The sequence below is a fragment of the Schistocerca serialis genome, chromosome 2, assembly GCF_023864345.2.
Source record: "Schistocerca serialis cubense isolate TAMUIC-IGC-003099 chromosome 2, iqSchSeri2.2, whole genome shotgun sequence".
NCBI classification, from domain to species: Eukaryota; Metazoa; Arthropoda; class Insecta; order Orthoptera; family Acrididae; genus Schistocerca; species Schistocerca serialis.
In genome coordinates, this window is record NC_064639.1 from 526520373 (window position 1) to 526542955 (window position 22583).

The window sequence follows — 22583 nt, forward strand, 5'->3', positions numbered from 1 at the left end:
GCAGTAGGACTGTTCTGCAGTCCACTTCAAATACTGGATGTCTAAATTGTCTCAATAGTGTTCATCAGCCTTCCCTACAGGCATTCCTGAACCATCTCCAAAACACTTGCGAGCTGATCAGACCTACTGGTAACAAATCTAGCAGTCCACTTGTGAATCAAGGCAGTCAGATAGATATAGTATTTCTCTATTTCAGAAAAGCATTTGACTCAGTATCACACCTACACTTCTTATCAAAAGTGCAATGTTATCAAATGTGCAGACAAAATATGGGGCTGGAATGAGAATCTCTTCGTAGAGATAATTCAGCATGTTATTTTGGATGGAGAGTCATCGACAAATGTAGAAGTAACTTTGGGTCTGCCCCAGGGAAGTGTGTTGGGTCCCTTGGTGTTCATGTTGTACATTAATGATCTTGTAGACAATATTAACAGTAACATCAGACTTTTCGTAGATGACGCAGTTATCCACAACAAAGTATAGTCCGAACAAAACTGTGCAAATATTCAGTCAGACCTCAATAAGATTTCAAAGTGGTGCAATAACTGGCACCTTGCTTTAAATGTTCAAAAATGTAAAATTGTGCACTTCACAAAATGACAAAATGTAGTATCCTATGAAAATAAAACTAGAGAGTCACAGTTGGAATCTGTAAACTTATACAAATATTTGGGTGTTACACTTAGTGGGGACATGAATTGTAACGATCACATGGGCTGTCATGGGTAGAGCAGATAGCAGATTTCAGTTATGGTGGATTACTATGGAAATGCAGTCAGTCTACTAAGGAGATTGCTTACAAGTCACTGCAACCCACCCTGAAGCATTGCTCAAGTGTGTGGAACTTGTACCAAATAGACTAGCAGGGGATTTTGAACATTAACAGAGCAGTGATACATGAATGGTCACAGGTATGTATTACTTGTGGGGATGAAGTCACTGAGATGTTGGAAGAACTGAAATGGCAGACACTTTAAGATAGATGGAAACAATCCCAACAAAATCTATTGAAAACGTTGCAAGAAACAGCTTTAAATGGTGACTAGAAATGTACTACAAATCACTGCATATTGCACCCATAGAAACCGTGAGAGTACGTTTAGGTTAATTAAAGCATGGACAAAGGCATTTAAACAATCATTTTTCCCGTGCTCCATGCTTGAACGGAACAGAAAAAGTCCTACTAATTGGTACAGTGGGACACACCCTCTGCCATGCACTCCACAGTGGTTCGCTGTGTGTAGATGTAGATGTAGGTGTAGGTGTAGAAGCTGACTATTCGCTTTCCCCTTCCCCATGACAACCCTTACAAAGCTTGTTCCATTTTGTATCACTCTTCAATGTTACACCTCGACATTTTATCAATGTGATTGTGCCAAGCAGCACACAACTAATGCTACTTTCAAACATTATGGGAATTTTCTACATCCAGGCCAGCTGCCACTCATCATCACCAACCAGAAATTTTGTCGAAGTCATCTTCTGTCCTCCTGTAGTCACTCACCAACTGTTGAGGACAACATACTGGGTTCAATTACTTAAGAAGTCTTTGAGCTGTACATATATCTGGGAACCTATTCTATATGGTCGTACCTTTGTCATGTCTAGTCGGACATCACGTCAAATGTTTTTCAGAAATCTAGGAATATGGAGTCAGTCTGTTGCCCTTAATCCGGAGTTTGCGGGATATCATATGAGAAAATGGCAAGCTGAGTTTCGCAATAGTGTTTTCTGTTTATAGTTATGCTTTTAACTGCAGGTAATTACTGTCTAGAAAACTAAAGGAACAAAAACGTAAGTCTACAGCAGAATATGAGTAAATCCTTGCACTTGTTTTACTTTTGACACATTCATATTTTTAAGAACATAACAAAGGGTAAAAACAGCACAAACTAAATGATGTTCACAATGGATGGCTCTAAAATGTTAGTGAACCATTTCAAATCACATACTGTGGATCTTGCCCTTAACACTTATACATCAGTCAGGAGAGAGAGAGAGAGAGAGAGAGAGAGAGAGGAGTGCACATCAATCAATGTAGAATAAGGAAGAGGGGAAAATAAAAATTAAAAAAAAATCAAGCAAATAAACATAATCTTTGTTCTACTTTATTGTTAGTGATGTTTGAATAAAACAGCCTTGGAAACAAAGAACACATTTAACAAATTTAGAAAATCTGCTACTTATTCTACACATTTATTAACATATAGATAACACAAGTCCGACAAAGACAAATTGCCAAAAAAGATATGGCAGTTTTAGCTCATTTTATAAAAAAGAACTGTGTATATCTGAATTTCTTGAAGACATGATATATCAATACATAAAAGTCAATGAAAAACAACAAGTTCACGCACACACACCTACCTCTTAACAAAAATGCCTTATCAGTTACATGGCTAACAGTGTTACAGCTGCATATTTTACTAAATTTATAAAAATTTATAAAAAAAAATGTTTTTAATGTTTCACTTTATCTTTTCACAAGCAAAGCATTCTTCAACATTTCAATGCCAGTCTTTCCAGCTGAATTTTTTAAAAAATCTGATGAAAATCACTTAGTTCTGATCTTCAAAATTAAAATGAGGTTACTAGTGCAAGATGTTAAGAATCATGAACTTTTGTGTGAATGTATACTGTATCACACATTTTCTCAAGGAGCCACTTGCTACAGCAGAGAAATTCAACAATAACCTGTGATAGGAAGTATTCTTTCTGGTATACACACAAAAGCATCAGTCTTTTTGCTAAAATTGGTAACTTCTCATAAAACTTTCATTTTTATTTTTCATGTGGCAGAATAAAATACAATTAAATTTCATTTGTGAAAAAAAAGAAAATTAGGAAGGGCAGAAAAAGTATATATGTACTCATTGTGCAACTCAGTTAAATTGTCAGAAACTGCTTAACCCCTAGTGTGCACCAGTCTCCGTTACTAAAAATTGTCAATATATGATAACTGATGCAGTATCATTATACACCATGACTCTACTATAGAACTATGTAACATTATCTTCACCTCTTGGCGAAGTATGCTGCAAACTGGAGCCAGGCTCACTCCAAACAATAGGTGTGTGCCTTGCACTGGAACCCGCTACGCCTCGAGCTCTGCCTCTGACTGAACTGCGGAACTGCCTTGTGACACGCCGAGTGGCCTCTTGGCTGCCACTCTCACTGGTAGTGCTACTACTGCCTGATGGTTGCTCTGAAGCTTCTGCTTCCCGTCCCTCCTCTGTTGCTGTACGCACCAATTCAGTAGCTGCACTTTCACCGGAGCTGACACCTGTTAACAGATGGGTATAACTCCTCACTTTAGAATCCAAGAGTTCAAGAAACAATAGAATGAAATAATGAAAGATACAATGACAACTTTTATCACGTGACAAATGAGGAAAGCAATAAGCCATACAGAACTGTAGTGCATTAAATGCAACTAATTAGAATAAGGATGAGAAAAACTATTTAAACCTGGTATTATAAGCTCTGGATGAAACTACTGAGCATCAGATATACATTTGAAAAAATGCAGTTTCTACAGAGTGTGTCTGTTCTTTTGCGTAAAGTAAAGCATGCATTAAGCACACACCTCAGGAGTTGAAAAATTCAAAGGCTCAATGACAACTTTTACATCTAACAATGGAAAACTGAGGCTGAAATACAACAATACAAAATGGGGCAGATTGCTACTCGTCACACAAGAAAGGTGTTGAATGGCAGACAGGCACATTGAAAGAGGACTTTATATACAGGGTGTACATAAAGTCTGGGAACACTTTCAATTATTTATTGCACAAGAACCAAACATTGTACAAATATCATACATATGCCATTTTGAAGAGAAACCCTGAAAGTGTTTTTTTCTCCCTCTCTCATGTATACCACCACGGCGTAGTTTGGTAATTTGCTGACAGTCAGCACAAGTCGCAAACATGGCGAGTTCAGGTGTGGAGCGAGCTTTCTGTGTGTTTGAGTTCGACAAAAACAAATGTGATACAGCTGTTCAACGGATGTTTAGAACCAAGTACGATAAGAAGCTACCAACAAGAAAGGCCATTTACCACTGGCACAACAAATTTGTTACAATGGGTTGCTCGTGACCAGCAAAGAGAAGCGGACATCCCAGTGTGAGTGAAGTGAATGTGGAGCACATATAAGAAACATTCATAAGGAGTCCTAAGAAATCGGTGTGTCTTGCATCCTGTGAACTCGAAATGGCTCAAGTGACAGTGTGGAACGTCCAGTGACAGAAGCTGTCCTTGAAACCATTCAAATTGGAGCTAGTGCAGAAGCTCAATGATGTGCTACAGAACAGGACAGCTGTTTCAAGAGATGGCCTCCCTGATCACCTGATCTCACTCACTCTGAGTGATTTTTTTCTGTGGTGACATATTAAAGATCTAGTGTATGTACTGTCTCTACCACAGGATGTAGCATAGCAGAGCTCTGGGAGAGAATACAGGAAGCGACTGCCACAGTCGATGATGCCATGCTGGGACGGATAAGGCAAGAATTCGCTTACGATATTGATGTCTGTTGGGTCATTAATGGTTCGCATATCGAAAGTTTGTAAAAAAAAAAGTTTCTCTTCAAAATGCAATATGTATGACATCTGTACAGTGTTTAGTTCTTGTGCAATAAATAATTGAAAGTGCTCCTCGACTTTATGTACACCCTGTATACGCAAGGTGATGCAAAAGTAACTGTACACACTTCATGGGTTTATGTATGTATCAAAATATGGGTAAAAGGTTAAATAAAATTTTGTCTGAAATTGCCTTATTTCAGAGTTATGCAGTAAAGTAGGGATCACAAGTGCAACACAAAATTAATTATTCTCAGAAAGCAATGACCCAAAGGGATATAAAATTCAACTCAACTACAAACTGCACGTTTAACCAAGGACTTGCTAAAGATTATGTCTACTAAATATTATGTCCATGTAGATGGAGACAGAGATGTGCTTGACGTCTTACCCCTCCCTGAACATAGCGTACTCTGTTCATCTCATTCCTCACAGTTACACAGCTATTTTCAATTTGTTACTGTGGTTGTGCTACATTGTCAGTTGCAACATCATACACAAGCTCTTTGAGATGGCACCAAAGGTAGAAGTCCACGGGTTAAGCTCCAGAGATCTGAGAGGCCAAGCAACTGTTCTTACACGATGCGTCCACTTATTGACTTATCAAAATACACAGCTTTGAGATACTCTCTTGCCTCCCAATTGAAATACGCAGGACCATCATTGACAAAACAACATCAGTTGATATGCAAGTGTACAAAACACGCGAAAAGCCTGCCCGGGCCCAAGATGTAATGCCTGCCACAAACTACATTATGCATCATAACTTGGAAATAAAGCAGTTTCGGACGGAACTTGATTTAACATTTTACTCTTATTTTGATGCATACATTACACTCACAAAGTACATACCGTTACTTGCGCGTGCGCCCACACCCACACCCACACACACACACACACACACACACACACACACACACACACACACACACACACACACAGAAAGAGAAAGGGGGGGGGGGGGGGGAGTGTTACTGTTGTCTTTGGGTGCTATGGCTTAATTGCAACTGTGGTGAGCAGCAATCTCAGCTGGGGTGGGTGGGTAGTGGGGATGACAGAAGAAACATGAGATGGGGAGGAATAGCAGGGAAGGAGTGGGTGAAGACCCCTGTGGGAGTGTGCAGGGGCATGGCAGGGTCAAGATGGGCTCCAAGTGCAACATCAAAAGGCAGTTCTGTGGGAGCAAATGGGGAAAGAAGAGAAACAGAAAGAAGGGGAAAATATATACAGGTTCATTAGGGATACAAGGAGAGGCTGAAGTGGAAGCAGGGAAGGGGTTAGGCAGGTGGATACAGGCCATGGCTGCTACAGGAACATAGGAAATGTTGCAAGGAGATTTACAGCCTACGCAATTCATAGAAGCTGGGGTTGGTGGGAAAATCCAGATAGCACAGGCCACGAAGCAGTCAACATAGCCCAGCAAATCATGTTGGGCAGCATGCTCAGCAACCGGAGATCCAGTGATCTCTACCACAGACTGGCAGTGGCCATTCATGTGGACAGACTGTTTATTGGTGGCCATACCTAGGATAATGCTGCACAGTTGTTGCAGCTAAGTTCACAGGCCCCACGGCTGCTTTCACAGTGGCCTTGCCATTTGTGGGGTAGGAAGTGCCTGTGACAGGACTGGCGTAGGTAGTGGTGGGAGGATGCATGGGACACGTCTTGGATCTCGGTCTGTTACAGGGAAATGAGTCCTGAGGCAAGGGATTGGGTGCAGAGGTGGAACATGAATGGACAGAGGATATCATGTAGCTTGATGGGTGATGGAATACCACAAAATCAGTGTGGGAGGGTACTGGGGAGGATATTTCTCTTTTCAAGGCATGATGAGACATTGTCAAAATCCTGGCAGAGAATGTGATTCAGTTGCTCCAAGTCGGAGGGAGGGAGGGGAGGGTGTGGGTGGATGCTTGTTTGTGACTGATCAGAGAGCATGTGGGGGATAGTAGGTGACTGGGGAGGCAAGGCACATGAGATTTTCCGGAAAAAGTAAAAAAGGTGATTTCAGGCCTGATAAGACCTCAGTGAGACACTTGGCGTTATTGGGAGGATTTGCTTGTCACTACAGATGCAACGATCATGGATAGCTAGGCTGTATGGACAGGACTTCTTGGTATGGAATGGGTGTGAGCTGTTGAAGTGTAGGTTGGTAGGTTTAACGTGGACGGAGCTACTGGTATGGCAACCTGTGAAGTGGAGCTAGACATCGAGGATGGTGGCTTGTACTGAAGCGAAAGGGTGAAGTGAGTAGGAGAGAAGGTGTCTAGGTTCTGGAAGAATGTGAATATTGCGTCCTTACCCTTGATCACAATGAACCTGAACCGGTTGAAGGGTGTGAGATTCTTGGTGGTTAGGTAGGATTCCTCTAGATGGCTCATGAATAGGATGGCACATGATGGTGCCCACTGCTGTACTACATATTTCTTTGCAGGAGAGGCCTTCAAAGGAGAAGTAATTGTGGATGAGGATATACTTGGTCATGATGACCAGGGAAGAAATTGTAGGTCTGTCGAGTGTTGGGAAAGGTAGTTTTCAATGGCAGTAAGGTCATGGACACTGGGCATGTTAGTGTAAGTGGCATTCACTGTGACGAGCAGAGTGCTGGGTGATGAAGCAATGGAAACTGTGGAGAGAAATGGCTACTGTCTTTTATACTGGAGGCATCATCCACAAACAAACCCATGGTACAGCCTCAAGGCACATCCCAGCTCACCACTTGCAGTTAGGCTTTAATGTTGGAAATGACAGTGGGCACATGTGTGAGAGTTATGCATGTGGCAATGTATGCTGTTTACATCTGACGAAGGACATAGTGCAATAGCTGATAACATTGAGCAGTCTTCTTTCAATGCGCCTGTCATCCTATGAACACCTCCTTTATGTGATAAGTAACTTTTAACCAAGTGCACTCAAGTTTGCATTTAAAGCAGAGTTCTGGCAGTTTGGTTACAGCACACACTGTATTCAGGCCAACAGTTAATGATTTCTGATTTCCCAACCTGAAAACGCTAACCATTTCCCAAATGCACTCCCATCTTTGGAATTGTATGGAGAATATGCAATAGCTTCCCAGCAAAACTTCTGCAGCTCCAGGAAGGTCATGATGACCTTTCCCTTTGACTGCAAGGGCCTATTGTTCTATGACTTTCTGGGACACGGCACCACAATTAATGCACAGCGGTACATGGATATTGTGCAAAAATCAAGTCAACATCAAGATATGTCGATGAATGACATCATTCTGTTGCAGGATAATGCTCGCCCACTTGTTACAAAGTTGTTTTGACTATGCTACAGAAGTTTAGCTGGAAAGCCCTCATACATCATCCATACAGTCCTAAATAATCTACATGCAAAGGAGGTGCATACCTGGGTACAATCAAAAGTTCCATAGACAACTGCAAACGTTATTCCTCCAAAGCACTGATGGTCTTGTTTCACAGTGGGATAAATGTATTAACAGTTATGGTTATTACTTTTGAAATAACACACAGTTTACTTACTTTCTCCATCTGTCTCATTTTCATTTGACAGCCTTTTATATTTGCAACAGCGGCTGTTCATGTAGAACCGGATACAAAGTTGTGTAGGAGTGAATAGGAGAGAAACTGAACTATGTTAACAGTTCATAAATTTTGAAGCAACTTTTAAATTATGTACAGGCACCAGTTATAATGAAGAGTGACTATTGTAAACATTATTACAACAGCTGATACGGGACAAAACTGTAGTGTTAATGAAATAGGACAATTGGACAGTCCAGTTAATGTAGAACACAACTGAAGGACAGTTATAACAAATTACGTGATGCACTTGGTAACACTCAAACGGAGTTTAATAACACAACTACTCAAAAAAACGAATGACTCAGAAATTCAGGATTTGAAGACGCAGCTTATCAAACGAAATGAACTAACTACTCTGCCACATGTAGGAAATGTTGATACAACAAATGTAATTAATGACAATATTATAATTCCATGCAATAAATGTACAGTAATCGACATGACACATTAGGTCACGTGTGCAGGGCGACTGTATTTTGTTGCCAGTGTTACTGCAGTATCTTTGCATCTTCACATTGGAAAGACAACCAATAGATTGCAATGGGACAGCGCACAGAGTCACAGGAAGCTGACATCATGACACGCACAACTGTTGTATGTTCCAACACAGTGTGGTGTACACGTATCAGCTGTTACGATGCTTCCACAGTACCCAACCTGTCCAGCAACCACAAGATCCATAGCAACACTGTTTTAGTCCATAACAGCATAAATGTCACAGCCCATTGCTTCAAGAAACTGTGTAACTGTATGTGGATTAAAGCTCAACATATAGGTAGTGTACTAAAAGCAGAGCAGCCAGTGATAAGTTCATGACAATTTTTACATATTCTATAGTACCTAGCATTACAAATGTCACAGTCCAGAGTACCGTATTCAGTGCAGTGAAATTATCAGCAGTATATCATGATGTATTTAAATTTATTTATTTATTTATTTATTTATTTTTTTACATATACGCAAATAGACCATTCCAAGGTAAGTAAAAATTATGTACAGAACTGTTACCGTGTAAGTAGCTTGCAAACTGTGTGCCAAGCTAGTTAATTTCTTTTAACATAACAATTTTTAAATAAATTAAATGACATAATTTCAAAGATTTTACTGGTTTTATACAGATATGATTTTATGCATTCAGACTGAAGCGGTGAGTGAAAATTTGTACCGGGGCCAGGAATCGTACCCAGGTTGTCTCCTACTTCCTATGCTGGTGCACTAGCCACTAAGTCACATTGGCAGAGCAGTTTGCACAACAGCACAAATTACCTTGGCACACCTCTCTCCTTAAATTAGAGTGGGGTGGCAGTGAGAATTCGTATCTACCAGGTGTGCCAGGGTAATCCGTACAGTTGTGCGAACTGCTGTGCCAAGTTGGCTTAGTGGCTAGTACACCTGCCTAGCAAGCAGGTGACCCAGGTACAATTCCCAGCCTTAGTACAAATTTTCACTCGCCACTTCAGTCTATGTAAAAACAATTTAGATGATTATTTGACTACATGTGACAGTAACATAACTTTTTGGGTAATGACAAATATTTGCCAGTGAAAGTTTTCTTTGCAGTTGTAGAGTACCATAATTATCTACAACTCACGTTGAGACCTACCTATTTGATTGATTGACAGAGGGGTTATGGGACCAAACTGCAAGGTCATAAGTCCCACGATTCTGAAATTAGTCAAGAAGTAAGAGGGTCCGCTAAAGGTGGATGGATCCTGTCAGGGGCGTCAAATTATTAAGTAATGAAGATTAAATGCACACAGTAAAAGGAATAAAAGGTGAGACCAAATCTAAAAACTGGAAAAAAGGGGGCAGTCATGGGGTCACAGACTGAGAAGACTGGAAAAAGAGGTCCCAACCACAACCAATCTGCCCCTGCTGCGAGACTAAAGTAGAAACCTTAAAACTGGAAATAAAAAACCACTTTCACGAAGGAAACTGAGGACCAGTACAACCATCCACAAATCATCTGCTAACATTAAATTTAAGGAATCGGGAAGACTATACTTAGCACAAAGGGCTGAAAGAAGTGGACATTCCACCAATAAATAGAATACTGTCAGTCTGGCTCCACAACCACATTGTGAGAGTGGGTTGCTATGTAGGAGGAAACAATGGGTGGGCCTGGTGTAACCAATACATAGACAGCATAAAACAGTGGACATCCTTTCGATAGAAGTGGAAGGAAGAGCACGAAACTGCAGTAGACTCCTTGATTGTGCAGAGTTTATTACTATCAGCAGTAGTGCATTCCATTTTTGGGCAAAGAGGGATCCGCCTATCTACAGCTGGAATCATGAAAGTAAATGGGGGGGGGGGGTTAAGTATCTGCTTCTCTAGCCAAACGGTCAGCCAGTTCATTCCCTGGGATGCCCACATGACTTGGGACCTAGAGAAAGACAACTGGACAGGAGGCATGCCCAAGGGCAGAGAGAAGGTCATGGATAGTAGAGACCAAAGGGTGACGAGAGTGGCATTGGTTAACAGTGTGGACACACTACACGAACCCGGCAATAAATGGTGAAAGTAAATGGGGGGGGGGGTTAAGTATCTGCTTCTCTAGCCAAACGGTCAGCCAGTTCATTCCCTGGGATGCCCACATGACTTGGGACCTAGAGAAAGACAACTGGACAGGAGGCCTGCCCAAGGGCAGAGAGAAGGTCATGGATAGTAGAGACCAAAGGGTGACGAGAGTGGCATTGGTTAACAGTGTGGACACACTACACGAACCCGGCAATAAATGGTGTTCTAAGCCAGTAGAAGTGAAAGTGTATCCCACGTTATCGACTGGCTTAGAACCATCAGTGTAAAAAATGGTGCCACCCTGGAACTCTGCAACGATGGCACATACAAGATGCCGGAAAACCATAGAAGCAACAGAGATCTTAGGACCCTGGAATAGATCAGTCCTAATGCATGGTCTAGGCACCATCCAAGAGGGGGGGGGGGGGGGGGTTATAGAAGGAAACAAATGGAAGCTACAGTGACATGGGGACAAAAGGCCCCAAGATTCTAGGACCCAACATAATCTGAAATTGACCATTCTCTCAAGCAGTTTACAAAGTACATTCATCAGCCTAATTGGGTGGTAACTGTCGAGAGATGTTGGGGTCTTCCTGGGCTTGGGGACAGAGACAGCTATACCGCCTTGCCATTGTGACAGAAAAGCACCTGTGAGCCAAATGCAGTTGAAGACCCTGAGGAGATGTTGCCTCTGGGGGAACGTCCAAGTGTTGGATCATCTGGTTGTGGATAGAATCTGGGCCTGGGACCATGTTTCATGAATAGGTAAGAGCCTGCAAGAATTCCCATTCCGTGAATGGTTCATTATAGGGATCAGTGCGGTGCGGGAGAAAACTGGGGGATCTGTTCAACTCTGTGTTTCTGCTGGAGAAAGGTAGTAGCATAGGAAGCGGAAGCCAATGCTATTGCAAAATGTGTCGCAAGGTGTTCTGCAAGGACCAATGGATTAGTGCACAGAGCACATTGGAGGTTACAACACAAAACAGTTGGCTGTCGCTGGCGGCCCAGAAGGCTATGGAGCTTGGACCATATCTGCAATGAAGAGGCATACATCCCCAGGGAAGAAACACAGTGCTCCCAGAATTCCTTTTTACTCTGCTTACTAAGGTAATGAGTCTCAACATGGAGATGCTTAAAAGTGAGGAGGCTGGTCTGTGAAGGGTGTCGCTTAAATTGCTGCAGCGCCCATTGGTGGTCCTGGACAGTGACTGCAATATCTTTGGTCCACCACGGTACTGCATAGAGGGACAGCATGAAGAATAGTGGTAGAGACGCCTTGCACAACTAAATCAATGGAATAAGAGAAGTAGGTGTTGAAGTGCACAACTGGCCCTGTGGAATGCCAGACATGGGGGCCTGTCTGCCTGGTGGCAGCAGGGGAATGATAGAATCACTGGAAAGCGGTCACTGTCACAAAGATTATCATGAAATGACCAGTGTAGGGAACCACGAGGGCGGGACGGGCGGGATCATGAGATTGAGAGCAGAGATGGTGCCATGAGCGGCACTGAAGTGGGTAGTGGAACCATCATTGAGACACAAATCGAGGCCCGTGATAAGTTGGTCAACTACGAGACCGCTACCCGTTGAACGGCACTCCCCCCACAGAGGGTGGTGGACACTGAAGTCCCCAAGGAGGAGAAACGAGACAGGAGTTTCTGGATTAATGCAGACAGTGTAATTTAAGGAAGTGGCCTACCTGGAGGGAGGTAGACATTGTAAATGGTGATTGCCAGAGTCGTTTGCAATCGAACCACTATTGATTCCATGTTGGTACACAGGTGATCCAGTCACTATGGACATCGGAATGAGCCAAAGTGCAGACCCCCCCACATATGCTACCCAGCGGCTGGCACGGTTCTGACAAAACGGCCGATAACCACGAAATGTTGGAGAGTGGTCACCACGGAAATGCTTTTTTTGTAGAACAAAACAGAATAGGAGGAGATGCAAGATGCTGCATTTCCAGTAGGTGACAATAATATCCGTTGCAATTCCACTGGATAATTATGTGGCGAGAGTCCAGGTTAGACATAAAGAAGCCGAGAGGAGGTCTTGTCACTCGGTCAGTAGTAGTCACTGACAAGGACGGGATGACATCCATAAATAAGATGTCAGACTCAGATTATATGGAGGGGGGGGGGGGGGGGGTGGCACCTCCGGGGGCACTGGGGAGGCCTTGTCTTGGGATTTTTGTTTCTTCTTCTTCTTCTTCTTCTTCTTCTTCTTCTCTTACAGAGGTGGAGGAGAGGGGCACACAGACGGAATACAGGCTTCTGCAAGATCTGGAACCGAAAGAGAGTGGGCGATGTTGGGATGCACAGATGGCGCATCTCGTGGCCCGAGTGGTGGTAGGAGAATGTGTCCCCATCCATCCTAGCCTAGACGAGGGAACGGGGAAAGTGTTTCATTCCAAGACTGCAAGCCTGGTCCTCCTCCCATGACGTAGCTAGGGAGGAAGTTCTTCCCAAATGGCTCTCACTAGACAGGTCATACAAAGCAGCATTCAATGATACGTCACTGTTTGAAGAGACGGCCGTTTGAGAATGGCCAGATTTTTTGCAGCTTGAGGCTTTTCATGTGCCCTGATACCACCCACTCTGACCAGAGGCTCTCCCCATGGGCGCCACCCAGCCACAGCAAAGGCCGTCTAGCACAGCAGCCGTTGCTGGGAGTTCCAATGCTCCAAGAAGATAAGCAACCAATCCTGGGACGCATGGGGAGGGAACAGTTCAGGTATCGGTAGTGTGATTCCTGTGTTGTCAGGGGCTCAGTCATATGGGTACTTAACAGCCCCACCACACAGGCTGGCTATATGTGCTGGTGACCTAGCAGGGTGGAAGGGGGCTACAGCAGGGAAGGGAGAGGAGAAGGAAGGGGGGAGAGGAATCCACACTGAAGATGCTAGGGAGAAAGTTCTTCCCCAAACGGCTCACACTAGACATGTCCAAATATAATTGCTGATGCCAAACATTACGTAGTTGGTGCCCATGGTAAGCCACACACAATGACTGTGAACATATTTGATTTAGTGGCACATGGTATTACAAAATAATGTGTAATTTGAAATGCTTAAGTGATGGAAAATTATTTGGAGTTAATAAATAATGATTTAAGTGAATTGAGTGAAACAATTTCATAGTGGAAGGAATATTACTCATTGTAGTCAATGTTTACTAGCCAACAAGCTTCACAACTATAATCAGAAAGACGATCATCATATCATCTCAGTTGTAATGGAGGTCAATAATTTTACAATGAATGTTATAGGAATATGAGGGGGAGTGGGGCATGTTTACACTGGAACATTGTTAAAAAAAATTCACACAAATTAGTTGAGAAAATTTTCGGTACTTAGTGGATATCAAGCCAATGGTAAGAGAATCAGACACCAACTATCATGGGGTAATACTGGTCAATATCAGATTGTTAGTGACAGAGATATTTAAAGCACACTTAAAATAAGGTGGCATTTGTCAGCTAGGAGGGTACTCCCACCACCAATACATCAATGAGAGACTGACACTGTCAGCTGAACTGTACTGTCACTGCCGCTGTGTAAACCGTTGTGCCTGCTACTTGTCAAGTAGGTATTTTTCCACATGTGAACATTACATTACGTCTCTTTCCAGGAAAATCTTAATTCTGGCCCTAATTATTTGTTTGTTTGTTGGTTAGTTTCATGTTCCATGGATTATTTTGCATGATAAATAGTAATGATGTGGGATGAGTCATTTTACATTCACATCACAAATTAATTTGTAAATGTGGCTACATGCTGGCATTTGTAAGTTTATTTTTATTTATTTATTTTATATACAGATGTGAGTTAGTAACCACCTTTTACACATTACAATAATAAAATTTCTTGTACTGATTATAAGGAGCTATCAAGAAGAAACTTTTTCAGTTTGTTTTCAAATTTTACTTTGCTGTCTGTCAGACATTTTATATCACTGAGTAAGTAATCAAAAGTTAAGAAATGAATTTTTTTACCTACTTAGAGGTGCTACAGAGTGAACTACAAGTGAATTTTTATGTGATTTTAGGTGGAGTTATATTACTTTTAACTTCATACTTGTTATGAGCGAAATACTGTCAAAATGACAAATGAATGCAGTTTTCTGAACCCTATAAATAGCAAATGCAATGCACGACTTTGGAAAGATCCCTTTCTGAGAGAAGTAATTCAATAATCAAAAGGGTGACAAAGTTCTTCGGTGAGTTCAGTAGTTTTTGTTATAAGGTTAAAGCTGTTCCCCTGATATGAAAATTACACCCTTCTTCTAGTTCCTACCCAAAATTAAGAAGAAACTGAGGCACCGAGATCAAAAACGGGATATCATATTTTTGGAGTGTATGAGCTAACACTGTAGTAGTTGTTTTCACAAGAATCTTAATCTGTTGGTTCTAAAATGAGATGTGTTCAGTGATTTTTTTTTTTTTCCCCTGTCTAAACCAGTGATAAAATTTCATTTCATGCAGAAAGAGGACTTGTCACAGAGACCAGCCCCTATATTGCACGAAAGAACCTGTGTGATGGCAGCACTGTGGTGGGATTTCAAAATGGCTTTGGTGATGGAATCATCAGATGAGTGCAGAGACAATTTACATAAATTTATTTTATTTATTTATTTATTTATTTATGCATTTATTTTACCTGGCAAGATTAGGGCCTTCAGGCCCTCTCTTACACCTAACCAGGCATACTCAGATTGAACGAGTTACAGTTTCTACAGAACATTAAGGACATATAACGTATTATACAGTATTGATGTTAAAGAAAAAAAAATAGAGATTATAACAGTAGTACAGGGTGATTCAAAAAGAATACCACAACTTTAAAAATGTATATTTAATGAAAGAAACATAATATAACCTTCTGTTATACATCATTACAAAGAGTATTTAAAAAGGTTTTTTTTTTTTTTTCACTCAAAAACAAGTTCAGAGATGTTCAATATGGCCCCCTCCAGATACTCGAGCAATATCAACCCGATATTCCAACTCGTTCCACACTCTCTGTAGCATATCAGGCGTAACAGTTTGGATAGCTGCTGTTATTTCTTGTTTCAAATCATCAATGGTGGCTGGGAGAGGTGGCCGAAACACCATATCGTTAACATACCCCCATAAGAAAAAATCGCAGGGGGTAAGATCAGGGCTTCTTGGAGGCCAGTGATGAAGTGCTCAGTCACGGGCTGCCTGGCGGCCGATCCATCGCCTCGGTAGTTGACGTTCAGGTTTCATAACTAACCTTTTTCGTAGGACTCTCCATACAGTTGATTGTGGAATTTGCAGCTCTTTGCTAGCTCTGCGAGTCGATTTTCCTGGGCTGCGAACAAATGCTTGCTGGATGCGTGCTACATTTTCATCACTCGTTCTCGGCCGTCCAGAACTTTTCTCTTTGCACAAACACCCATTCTCTGTAAACTGTTTATACCAACGTTTAATACACCACCTATCAGGAGGTTTAACACCATACTTCGTTCGAAATGCACGCTGAACAACTGTCGTCGATTCACTTCTGCCATACTCAATAACACAAAAAGCTTTCTGTTGAGCGGTCACCATCTTAGCATCAACTGATGCTGACGCCTAGTCAACAGCGCCTCAAGCGAACAAATGTACAACTAAATGAAACTTTATAGCTCCTTTAATTCGCCGACAGATAGTGCTTAGCTCTGCCTTTTGTCGTCACAGAGTTTTAAATTCCTAAAGTTGTGGTATTCTTTTTGAATCACCCTGTACAATGATAATTATAACAATAAAAAAATAATTACAACAATCAAGAATAATAATGATAACAATAATAATAATAATAATAATAATAATAATAGTAGTAGTAGTAATGACTATGTATATGAAAGTAAACATACTTTTCTTTTGTGAATGTCAGTCCTATTGTTAGTTGAGAATTTCCTCGTTATGTTCTTGCAGATTGTGAGTTATTCTCATCGAGCAGAACATAAGACGATAGAATGGGGTGAAAGAGATATAGAAGAGGTAGATAGGTTAGAGGAAGAGAAATAGAATGGTAAAATTTGAAGCTGTGATGGAGAGGAGAAAGAAAGAGATGAGAGGGGCACAACAATGGTGGCTATACCGTCCCTAATATGTAAGTTTTGAGTTCCCTCTTGAATGTTGAGTGGTTCTGGATAAGACGCAGATCACAGGGGAGCGCGTTCCGTAGTCGTATGGCTGAGATGGAGAATGACACGGAGAAAGATTTTGTGTTATGTAAAGGTACAGCCAAGATGCTAGACGTATGCGATCTGGTATTGCGGTTGTGGAATGATGATAGGTGTTTAATGTGAGAAGATAAGTATTGGGGGCACCAGTGGCTAAGAAATCGATGAAGTAAATTTAGAAGGAAGAACAATGCACTAAATTGTGGAAGTGAAATGTGGTTATACAAAGGAAGCTAATGGGTTTGGAACACACCAACTGGAAAGGAAACATTGTTCCTAAAGGGAAAACAGATACAGATTTCAGGTAAACAGTCATACAATGTTTGTACTTACAAATATTATAACAAAAGATGATTATAAATTCCTTTCATCTATACAAATTTTCAATTTATTTTTAAGTTTTAATGCAGGAAACTGGTAAAAGTGTGTTATTCGCTGAAGCATACAGGTTAGTCATATGCTAATATCTGTTTACAGATGAAAACACAAATACTTTTGAGAAGTTCTCAGCTGCTGAGAGGAACTATTTTTGACAGAATTTTTCTCAGCTGCTGAAGGAACTATTTTTGACAGAATTCAACAATGTGCCCAACAAAGATGAACAGGATGGGTACATCAGTGGCCACATTCTTCCCTTGACACAGAAACCAAAGCAACCATGCCCACATTCCATTACCAATCATAGGACAGCAAACTATTATTATTATTAGGTAACTGGCACGACAACAATATTACTTTATTAACTCTTTCATTCCCAACTATGCAAATCATTGATTCAATTTTTGAAAAATAATTGAAACAAAATATCATAAATATGTGAGTTATGGCCCAAGACCTTACATTTCTGCACTTGTTAGATTATTTCAAGATTTCACTTTATATATGTCACTAACATTCCAATAAAACATATGTTCAGCTCTTGTCAAAAAAATTTATTAATACCCATTAGTTCATTCATGTTGCACCAGCCCAACACCATAAGGTCAATCGTAAATGAAACTATTTTATAGGGTTACTGTATTGTGAAAATACTTCCAGTATTATGGTAATACAAATCAATCACCTATTTTTTAAATCTGCATGTTAAAGTTAGCTTCAAGGAAGTTATGGTATGCAAGAAAGCTTTGACTGCACTCCATAGCATAACAAAACACTGAGAGAAAGCTTTTATTGCACTCCATACCATAACAAAATGCCGAGTGGAGAGACCGTGCCATCTACTTTGTGAAAGAGTGACTTTGCCACATGATGGTCATGGTAGAAACAAAAACCATTATTCAGTTCCAGAAAATGCTAATGTCATGAGAGCACAATTCATAAAGTCTTTTTCAGTAAGGGTAACACATTATGGACATTGTGGTAGGAAGAAGAGATACAATCTCAAATACTTTATCTGTGAAGACCATGTACGATTACTTTCTTGGAAAATGTGGTTCCAGAATTTACATAATTTACAGTTCTCAAGGAAATACAACTGATCCAGGATTGTTAAAAAAAATATCGTTATTTTTATGATTGTTTCAAGAATCATTACAACTATGGCTTTCTTGTCCTCAACTGGATGTCTGAAGTGAATGCGAGAGGCTTAAATGTGAAATTGAAAGAGAAAATAAAGCTGCTATCAAGACGGCAGCGGAAAATGAGTTGAAACTCCATAAGCTTCAGGCATCTCAGTTCTATAATTACATGAAACATTGCAAAAAACTTGTACAAATTGAAGAGGCAGAGAGGCAGGAATGATTACATTTGATTTCATGCACAAAGTGCCTATTCCACACATACTGGTAACTGGTATTTTTTATTTGCAGCAGAAATGGGTATTTACATTTGGTATTTGTATATTTTCTGATGACAAGCTTTCATCTACATGTACAATGAAATAACTGAAAAATAAAAAATAAATAAAATAAAATACAGGGGGGGGGGGGGGGGGTGTCCTACTGCAGTGGTTTCTCTCCAGGTTTCCTACTGAAATATTGAGCCTCTAGTGTGAAAACTTTGTACGTATTTTCAAAAGCCTGAACAGAACAGAACAGGAATCCCACAATGGTTCAATTTTGGAAGACTTCAGTTCATAGTGGTAGATATTCCAATGTTTTCCATGTGTCCAGACCGTGGGTTTTCCTACAATGCTTATGATACAGATTTTGCAAGTCTGGTATTACGAAAAAGGACAAAGGATACACTGCATACTCCCCACCAATTGTTCCCGGTACTGCAGAAATCAAATGAAACTCATGCATGTTGACCTGTACACACACGACCCATTTCTTGACTATCAGAAATATATAGATCAATTTTTAAGAAATATGTAACTGTGGAAGGAGAAAAATGGGCGTTACACAATACAAAATATTTGAGTACACTGTTTAGTCAAAATGTATGTTTGTTTCATGCAATAGCAGTGGAATGGTGAAACATGAATTTCCTCTGGTTAAGACCAGGATAGTCCTCATTTTCATAGTGTGCCAAGAGCATACACAGATGTCATTCCTCTGAAACCTGAGAAACTACAGGACATTACAAGCAATACTGGTGCACTCTCTTTGGAGTTCCGTAAGTACTTTGATAATATTCTAAGGAAATGTGTCATTAATAAAGTGACTGGTGGAGAGCAAGACAACAAATCTGGAAGTGAAGTCTGGCGCCGTGATTACGAGTAAAGAAGTTTATGAACATAACTGTCTGTAAAAAAAGAGAAGGTTTTTTTATTAAGTAAAAAATGTGGAGATGACTCTTCCCATGTCACAAGCCACGGCACTAAAGAGGGCATCAGTTTCCAGTATATTGTCTTTTTTGATATGTATTGTTTAATTACGAATGTTTATACAACTAATAGGAACGTGTATGAACATGTTGGAATGATTAAAAAAGAATATTTTGCATGAAAATATACCATTTTTTTCGTTACATGATATTTATGATAAAATGAGTGTTATTTAAATCAAAAAAGGGATATGTCGGTAATTTTCTAATACCACTTTCTATTATTTTTCCTTTATTCTAAGAGTACTGATTTTGGTATAAGATTGCATTCTTCCTGATGAGCATGTGGGAGTATATATAAAGTGTAAGAATAACATTATTCAAGGTTATATATACACTTAAAAAACAAGCACTGTAGTGTCTGCCAGCAGACGGCACTTGTTATGACAATGTCACTCCTTCAAACTGTGTATGTTAGAAACCTAATAAGTTAAATGAGATAATAACAACATGTGACACTTATACTTCATTCTTGTAAGTATTCCAAATATGTGAATCAAGATTTCAAGAATTATCCCACAGTTATGCAGAGCTATGGTTTGCGATCTCCATGATGATGTGACACTTTTCTTTCACTGTGAAGTTTTTTTAGATTCATGATGGAACACAGTTTATAAATTCTTGCTTCCAGAATACTACAGTCACATATCTTGGAAAGCTGCCCCAACTTATTGTTTCATAATCTATAATTCTTTGTATCACATCATTTAGTGTTCCACAATTCATGTGAATTATGATAAAAAATTGAAGTCATTTTCTCATTTATCTACTTCACTTCGCTTGCAACAAGGATTCACTGAGTGATGGACAGGTTGTAATACAACATTTCTTGTTGACAGTTGGTACATGGGATGGCAACAATTTGCCATATGTGGCACACTACAGAGCCGCATACGGCATATTGCTTCATGTTGTCCTATTCCATCTGCTCCATGCAGCATGCGTGATAACCATATACCATATGTTGCCTCAGTGGAATTGCACCTTTAGAGACAATTGACCCCTCTGTGTTATCAATATACCATGTGATGGGATATGAAGTGATTGTTAAACATTCTATATAGTAATGCCTTTATGAGAAAGTCAATGAGAGAATCGAGTCATAACTTGGTTGCTAATTATCACCAGTTATGAATATCATACATTCATATATGCACAAACACACTGGCTCAAACTGCCATGTACACCTGTTGACCAATTTTAATACATGTCAGTGTTTAATTATACTCTGCAGTAATTTTGCACATGGACAGCTTGCTTCAGTGCCATAGTAGTCAGTTTATACGGTATAAAATGAACCTTCATGATGATATTGAGCTTCATGGAAACAATTATTGTGAGACTCCGTCCTTCTTTCTTTGTGTTGCTGAACTATGGTAACTGAGACATAGGAACTGTCTGAATGTTAACAGATCATATGCCCTGCACATGTGTAAATTCTAATTCTTTCCTAACCGTCCATTATTAGAGAGCCTTAGATGATGTCCTGAGAACCAGAAACTCGTATTCCTTATGAAAATATTCATTATAATTATAACAGAACATTTCAGACTTCATTTTTGATGTTTTCAAAAATTACCAATCAGTGTAAGTCCTCTGTCATGCACCTCATGGTGGCTTGCAGAGTGACCATTCTTTAGTTAGACTCAATTCTCAAGTCTGATTATCTGCACCTAGATAATTGGGAATCTGGTGTACATCAAAACACAGTTCCATATGACAGAAAAGTATCAAAGGCGACAGAAATTCTCCCAGAACACACAACCATTTTGGCAAAATATAGCATGGATATAACCAAATTTGGAAAGGATGAGAAATAATATCAGACTTGACTGACCATAGTTTTTTAAGAAGGGATTATCAAAAATTAGGTAAGAACTATGTTCTGGTCAGATGATTGTTCTGTCTGATAACACAAGTCACAAATTAGAAATTGGGCTTATTTGCTAAGAGTAGTCATGAAATGTAACTGTATTTCTTCATAACCAAACCAAAATATTTTATTTCCAATGCTTACCATGATCAACTTCTTCCATCACATCTGAGCCACCCTGATCTTGATCTTCACTTTCTATTTGTTCCAGATCTGGTTCTTCAAGTTCTGAAACAATCCATAGAGCATTAATTTAATTAAATACCCTAAAACGGTTTAAATTTCTTAAATAGTGTTAAAATTGGTCTCTCCTCTCCAGACAACTTAATAAAAGGAGAAACGGTAATGAAAGCATTATGTTAACATGTAAGCTCTTAGTAATAGATTTGTTACTTAACGTGTATAACTATACTTCGTTCATCATAAGAATAAACCTGATGTAAAGAAACACAAATGCAATGATTGGCCAGCAGCCTCGGCTCAGGAACACCGGTGTTATTCCACTCTTGGAAGTAGGTCCAACTTACGTGTTAGATATCTTATTAGTATATGATACTTTGAAATTCTGATGTATTAATAACCATCAAAGTTTTTCTTAATCATAGTTTAGCTACATAATTTTTATTTCAAAAATTGTGTACAGTCAGTATAACTGTAAGCTAGAAACAAGTTGATCTTAATGTTTTTCACAAGATTAATGAGAAAAATAAGCTTTCATGGTTTTTTTTTGAAGAACACAATATCATAAAATATATTTATATATTTCAACTATGCTTGTGGCATAATCAATAGCATCGTAGATTGATAAGCGAATGGGGTGTTGGGCGACGGTTCAAGACCTGTTGATATGCAAAATTTTTTTGGCCAACTTGAACATCTAAATCGTTTACTTTTTTTATTTATTTTTTTAGAAAAAAACATGTCTTCTAGTTTCTAATTACATATCACATGCAAAATTCTGGTTTTCACTGCAAATACGCATTCTTAATTATCAAGATTCTATTAACGATTGTTAAAGATTTTGAAGTTAAGAAAATATTACACAATTAAATATTTTGGAGAAAAATGAAGAATCAAATACT

The 22583-nt window shown here is 39.8% G+C and overlaps 1 protein-coding gene across 2 annotated transcripts in view; it reads right to left on the reverse strand.

The window, feature by feature from the left end:
- LOC126457491 (nucleoprotein TPR) overlaps positions 1–22583 on the reverse strand; it is a 287885-nt gene that overhangs the window by 3201 nt on the left and 262101 nt on the right. For both annotated transcript variants that reach the window (XM_050093792.1, XM_050093791.1), the window contains 2 exons: positions 21646–21729; positions 3020–3283 (listed from right to left, as the gene is read on the reverse strand). In XM_050093792.1, coding sequence (XP_049949749.1) covers positions 3020–3283; positions 21646–21729 — 348 coding nt within the window. The remainder of the gene's footprint in view (positions 1–3019; positions 3284–21645; positions 21730–22583) is intronic.